The sequence below is a fragment of the Engraulis encrasicolus genome, chromosome 7 (assembly GCF_034702125.1).
Source record: "Engraulis encrasicolus isolate BLACKSEA-1 chromosome 7, IST_EnEncr_1.0, whole genome shotgun sequence".
Classification (NCBI taxonomy): domain Eukaryota; kingdom Metazoa; phylum Chordata; class Actinopteri; order Clupeiformes; family Engraulidae; genus Engraulis; species Engraulis encrasicolus.
In genome coordinates, this window is record NC_085863.1 from 13431585 (window position 1) to 13439084 (window position 7500).

General features: G+C 43.7%; 1 protein-coding gene across 1 annotated transcript in view; it reads left to right on the forward strand.

The window, feature by feature from the left end:
* Positions 1-7500, forward strand: part of sez6a (seizure related 6 homolog a) — a 105532-nt gene that overhangs the window by 71875 nt on the left and 26157 nt on the right. The window contains exons 7-9 of the mRNA XM_063204239.1: positions 4619-4785; positions 5887-6081; positions 7348-7486. Of these exons, the coding sequence (XP_063060309.1) occupies positions 4619-4785; positions 5887-6081; positions 7348-7486 (501 nt within the window). The remainder of the gene's footprint in view (positions 1-4618; positions 4786-5886; positions 6082-7347; positions 7487-7500) is intronic.

The following is a 7500-nucleotide window of genomic DNA, read 5'->3' on the forward strand; positions in this document are numbered from 1 at the left end:
AAGCACAATGAGTTTTAAGATCAGACCATCTCCCACCTTCCTTGGAGACGGATTCCTCTTGAAAAAAAAAGCAAAAAGCCTCTTAGCTTTCGCCAGACTGTTTGACGGAGTCAACAGTCGGCATTCGCCCAGGCTATAGTTCTGCCGCCAAACTCTGCTAGTTGGCTTCCATTACATTGCGACTTAAAGGAAAACGTCGGAAATTTTCAATTTTCCTATTTTTGATGACACATGTCCCCAAAAATCGATTTCTCATCTTTTTTACATTTTTAACCCGTAGCCTTGCACTCCCATATTTTTTTTTTACAACTAGCCATGGGCGCAGCCATTTTCAGCAGAATATTACGTCAGAAAGAAAATTGTATTTGTGCAGCGGATCATTCTACTTAGTTCTAGAACAGTGGCGGAAGGCTAGGGAATGATTTGGGTGAAGACGCAGCGCTGTCACAAAGCGCTAGCACCAAGGACAGCGGTCATTCATTTGTTCACAGCAAAACCCAAATGAGAGGGCAACGAAACAGTCCAACATAATTTATCCTCTGATATGAATCCTAATATCAACTTTATAATAAATTGCAGCCCATTGCTGGTTTGTAGGCCTATGCTATGAATGTTGTGACTTTCCCCCCCTAACTTCTGCACGCTGGTAGGCCTTGTTGTCACGGCAGTAAGCAGTCAAATATTTAGCGACACAAAGGGATGAATCGGACGGCAGTCCGAATAAAGCAGTCGTAACAATTCTGGAGTTGTTTGCGAAACATAGCCCTACACTATGTCCAACAATTTGGCTTCACGCCGTCTGTCAAGTCTGCTGGCTAACCAGCAACATCTCAACACACTAGCATACATTACACGATTTGCAGCAGTCTACCAACCTGCGTTTCCTTGTGCTTATCCTGTCGCTAAAAAGGGGGGTTAAACTGTATTTCGTAGGCTAATGAAAATATACGGTCTCTTTCTAACCAAGATACGGGCGATTTACAATGCCATTCCGAGATGGGATCACCACCATCCCGGTTTTATGACCCATGTTTTAAATTTGTTTTCTATCTTCCTGACAGCCATCTCATTCAGTTTTAAAACTATATGCAAAGTGCAACTTTTTTTTACTCGTCTGTATGCTCGAACATAGGCACAATTTACGCTCACGTTGGAAATTATGACCAGCTGGTGCAACCCACTGCAGAAGTCTGTACTCTGGGTACAGTCTGAAAATATGGACGTTGTGGCGCATCATTTACAGATGCTGCGTTGTCCAACGAAGCGAAAACTACCCCACTTCATTCTCACTGAAATGAAGTTGATAAGCAACATAACAACGTGCAGTCTTTTAGACGCACACGAAAAGCTCATGACAAGCACAAGGCAAACTTTGTTCTGTTACCAATTTATTTACCGCAACCTCTGGTCTCATGAGCGGATCCAAGACTGTTTCCAAAAGTACACAAATTCTAACAACTAAGCTTACACAAAAACGTGCCGTGTCGGCAAGCTTCAATTGAGGGGTTTTGGGAAGAAATGAACTCTTTCACGAGGGTTGTTATTAGGGAAAAGAACAACGTTCAGTTACCATTATAAATATGCTCGCCAGTGGTTTACGCCGATCCCATCCTCTAGCAACTACTAGAGCATAATTAGGCTAGTCTATGAATTATGGCATAGCCTAGGTTAGCCAACTCTGATGCTGCTTTGTCCTTATGACTAAATGCACGGACGGCATTGCATCAACGTGCCACGCTCAGATAATTCATGACACGACTTCCAGAGCCCAACTTCACAAATAATGAATATAATTATGCTACTACTAGGTTAAAATACTTGTCTGTGACCAGTGACTTCATTTTGGCTGTAGGCAACTAGCCTATAATTTGCCAGTCACTGACATTTCAGGAGCACGTTACAGTGCCATCGCAACATGCAAGTTTGCAACATTTTCTTTCGAGGAAAAAAAATATCCTGCTCCCCACAAGCTTTGTCATTATTTGAGAGCATGCAAAGCCATCACCGGAGTTTCGCTAACAAGCTAGCCAAAGCCCATCTACTGCACAAGATATGTCAGATTATTACAGACTGACAATACATTTGATAATGTTTGAACGTAACGTAGGCAACCAGTTTGTTCACAAGAGTTTTCCCAGCGATTGCTATTTTGAAGGTCCACAGTCACAGTGATAAGTCTGATTCCTTCACAGTAAACGGTAAACAACCAAAGTTGCCTACCTTATCTCATCCAAGGCGAACGTCCAAACTGTCCATAGCGTACGAGGATCCTGTCTTGTTTAATACATATCCTCAGTCAGCTATCTCCGGTCCGAGTCAGAACAATAAAGTTCGCTATTTGCTATAAAGTCGCTGCTTTCCATTTCTGTAAATAAACAAGCTGTCAAGTGAAGGGGTCTTCCGCACGAGCGGTCAAATCCATGGGGTCAAGTGGGGGTCACCAGAGAAATTACAAGATGAGAAGCATCATTCCCTGTAGCCAAGCTTTGCAGTTCCGGAAGGGTGCCCACCGGGGGGCGAACGCGGGCAAGTGAAAAGCGAATACAGCACCATTGACACCCATTCATTTGGCTGCGAGCGCCATCTAGCTGCAATAGAACGTGACCACCAGTGAGTGAACCTTCACTTCCGCGTTTTCTTTCTTACGTCATGGCCCTGTTGCCTGAGTGAACATGGCGGCGCCCGGGGAGGGAGAGCCAGAGCGGTAACTTGAATTTCAAATTCGTGTGTCTTACTATTTCGGGCTGACACATGTACACAAGGTGAGAAATCGATTTTGGGGAACATGTACCAAGGAAAATATAGTAAATTTGAAACTTTCTGACGTTTTGCTTTAAGGCGAGTGGATAGGGAGAGTGCAGGGCCTGTAATCTCCATGTGGCCAAGTCTTTCTCTTCTAGGCCAGGGGTTCCCAACCTTTTTCAACTTGGGGCCCACTCGAAATTGTCAAAAATGTTCGGGGCCCACCTCTGACCCAATTAAGAATAAAACTCAAATAAATCAACAGCAACACACACCAAAGTACTGTATGATTATTATTTTTGAAAAATTATTTCAGGGCCCACTTGGAATACCTTCAGGGCCCACCAGTGGTCCCCGGCCCATAGGTTGGGAACTACTGTTCTAGCCTATATATTGGACTTGATTGAAAGTGTAAGTACATCAGGCCCTGCAGCCCTGTCACTAATTACATGACAACTGGCAGACTGAGAGGTGACGAGACGAGACGAGACTAGGCAGCCAGTGTGACAGCTTTGCCCAAGGGCTGCAGGCTTCCATCACATATGATGTGCACATATACTCTCTCTCTCTCTCTCACACACACACACACACCGAACACAAACACACATACACACAAACACACACACACACCACACACACACACAAACTTGCTCTCTCATTCTTGTTCTCTCTCTCTCTCGCTAACTCTCTCTCTCTCTCAAACACACGCACACACACACACACACACACACACACACACACACACACACGCACAAGCTCCCGAGTTAATGGAGAGCTTGGAGACATGTGAAGTGTGGAAGAGGGGATTTACGTAACTTGCTTCACCGAGTTTCATACGACTACCACGCTCCGCTCCCGTGCACTAATTCATTAAGTCCCCGCTAATGCCTCGGGTTTTAATTGCGTCTCTAGCCAACTGGTGTGTCTGAAGGACATGCTTGGGAACCTCACTAATTAACAGCGGTGATTTAAATGAAGCTGCCCCCTTGGTAGAATAACACTGTGGTATACGTAGCTGTTGACCCCACAGCAACGTCTTGCTCTGAGTTCATGTTTGTTTATGCTTTTGGACTTAACGGTACACTGTGTGAGATTTTTAGTTGTTTATTTCCAGAATTCATCCTACCCATTCACTAATGTTACCTTTTTCATGAATACTTACCACCAGAATCCAATTCTATGTATTCATTATGACTGGAAAATTTTCACTTTTCATACATGAAAACAGGGACCTTCTCCATGGTCCGCCATTTTGAATTTCCAGAAATAGCCATTTTTAGCTGCAAAAATGACTCTACTTGGGCCATACTAGAAAATATTAGTTTTTTACTTAGTAATCTTTCATGAAAAGATCAAATTTGGCAATAGGCAGCCCAGTTTCAATGAGCAGCATAGTTGCAATACCTTTTTTGACCTTTATTTCCTGCACAGTGTACCTTTTAGTGATGAAAATGAATGCTTTCCCCTGTGTATCTCATGAAAATGAAGGGTTCTACATTGTTGTGGATTTTGTTTTCTTCTTCTATTATTCACTGAGGCCTTGTTATTCACAATTCATGATGTAAAACTTCAGTTTGCAACAGATCACCAACACCAACTGCCCGTTAGAAATAGTAAAATATCAGATATTGTGTTGCGCTTCACCTCTGCATGTAAAGTACAGTAGGCTATATTTAGTCCTCATAGATAGAACAAGACAACAGCATTTAAAACATCTTCCATTTTTATATATCACTTTGCATGCGTGATCTTTCCTTCTTTCTTTCTTTCTTTCTTTCTTTCTTTCTTTCTTTCTTTCTTTCTTTCTTTCTTTCTTTCTTTCTTTCTATGCCATTTGTTTCATATGTGTCCCATCTTCATGTGTCCTTGTTGGCAGGCTCCTGATTAAGAATGGCAACAACATTGACTCTGCGGTGGTGTACGACTCGTTTGAGGTGGAGTACTTGCCCAGCGAGGGGGTGCTGAGCTCCGGGAGACACCTGTTTGTGGAGTTCACCACCGACGCCACGGGCACCTGCACCGGAGCAGCCATCAGATACGAAGGTACTGTACCAGAGACGGCCAATCACAGCTAGCGGAAGACATGATGGAGAGCAGAGATAGCCAATGACAGCTAGCGGAAGACATGATGGATAGCAGATAGCCAACCACAGCTAGTGGAAGACATGGTGGATAGCAGAGATAGCCAATCACAGCTAACGAAAGACATGATGGATAGCAGAGATAGCCAATCACAGCTAACAAAAGACATGATGGACAGCAGAGATAGCCAATCACAGCTAACGAAAGACATGATGGATTGGATAGCAGAGATAGCCAATTACAGCTAACAAAAGACATGATGGATAGCAGAGATAGCCAATCACAGCTAACGTAAGACATGATGGATAGCAGAGATAGCCAATCACAGCTAACGTAAGACATGATGGACAGCAGAGATAGCCAATTACAGCTAGTCAACAGTTAGAGGCAGACAAGATAACAGTGTCACAGATCAAAAGAGATCAGGGAGCTTTATAAAAGACAGGTGCATTTGGTAATATGTAGCACTAACACATAACACTTATTATATAACACTATTATAACAACTTTTTTCCATTGGTAACATTATACCCCTGTAGGCCTATATCTAATGAAAATAAGGTGTAATAATGGGGGGGGGGGGGTGCGCGCTGTGGCGCAGCTTGCTAAGCCCCCCACATTTGGGCTTGCATGCCCACAGAGACCCCGGTTCAAGTCCAGCCGGGGTCATTTCCCGACCCTGCCCCATCTCTCTCTCCCAATCATTTCCTGTCTACTCTCACACTGTCCTGTAATAATAAAGGCCAAAAAGGTGTAATGAAATGGAAAATCAGTGAAAAGAATGTCACCATATATTGCAAAAATCCAAAATCCAAAGTACAGTGCTGAAAATGAATAGCATTTACTACCAGCAAAACCATAACCCGTTAAGACATAGCGGTATAAATGTGCTGTTACCAGAATGGCAATGACCAAGTCAGAGCGCAATACTGAAGGCCCTGTGTTTTGTCACAGTATTGTAGTACTATGGTACTTAACTTTTCGATGACTATTACAGCGTGCCACAGGAGGTACAGTGTGCATTAAGGGGCTACCCCATGTGCTGTGTTTTACACCCTGCAGCGTTCGCCAAGGGCTCCTGCTACGAGCCGTATGTGAAGTACGGTAACTACTCGACCAGCGACGTGTCGTTTGGGCTGGGCGCGGTGGTGGAGTTCTCCTGCGAGCCCGGCTACACCCTGGAGCAGGGCGCCGTCACCATCGAGTGCGTGGGCACCGACAGCCCACAGTGGAACGAGACCGAGCCCGGCTGCAGAGGTTGGTCCTGTTCTTGTGAATTCTGGGTTGTATAGAGGCAGACTGGTGCCCCTTGACTTTGTCTTTTTGGGAAAGGGTGCCCTCTTCCTATAAATCCTAAATATCTTAGCCTCCGAAGCACATGCAAACATGAAATGGATTACTTTTAAAAGCCAAGACCCTCCCCTTGCATTGTAATGTGTTCATTCAGCTCTACCATACCCACATATTTAATAAAACAGCAGAGATCTCAAAATCCTGTAAAACCCATATATGTGCTTCCAGGACACAATGAGTTAAAGGAAAAGTTCACCCTTTTTTTGATTTGCACACATTTGCAGTTTTTCCAAGTATCAAACATGAATGTGCGTATCATTTTCTTCTCAATGTGTGTATTTAGATTTATTAACATCAGAATTATTAGTTTAGCATACAAAGGTTGGTCCTTTACCTTGAGTTCTGGGTTATATAGGGAGATTGGTCTCCCTTGCCTGTGTCCTTAACCTGCTAAAACACAGCGGTATAAATTTGCTGTTATGTCATAATATTGTAGCACTAAGGTAGTTAACTTTTCATTGACTATTACAGCATTCCAGTGTTGGAACAGCATGCATTAAGGGGATACAATCACATCTTTCTTCTGCCTGTTTACCTTATAGCTGAATCAGATTGTAGCTATTTATGGCAGTCCCGATGTTAGGAAAAAGACTTGGTTGTTATGACGATGAGGGTTCTGGGTTACCCAAAGTTCAATTTTCTCTTCAGCTCTTTAAATTTCTACTTCAGTGGACAGCTGATTACCGTTTTCTTTCTTTTTCAATGTCTCTCGTTTTACTGTGAATCTGCAACTACACTGAGGTGCTCTCATTCCTCTGTCAGTTTTGCATGCCTATACTTAGATCAGGGGTTCTCAACCTTTTCCAACTTGGGGCCCACCTGAAATTTTTGAGAATGTTCGGGCCCCACCTCTGATCCAGTAAACCATTAAACTCAAATAGATAGTCAACAGTAACGCACAAAAATATAATTTTGATTTTTAGAAAATTATTTCATATCAAGGCCCATTTCAAATACCTTCAGGGCCCACCAGTGGGCCCCGGCCCACAGTTTGAGAATTACTGACTTAGATGTTTACTGTGCTGCCTGTGATCATCAGTGTACGTGATTTATCTGTGCAGAACTAGACTATTTAACCTCCTTACAAGTAGGATTGAATGTGTGTGTGTGCGTGCATGCGTGCGTGCGTGCGTGCGACACAAACTCTTGCTTGTTTCTGTGTCCCTCCAGCTGTGTGTAGCGGTGAGATCACAGACTCTGCGGGCGTGGTGATGTCCCCTAACTGGCCCGAGGCCTATGACAGGGGCCAAGACTGCATATGGGGCATACACGTGGAGGAGGACAAGAGGATCATGCTGGACGTACAAGTGTAAGTCAGTGTTT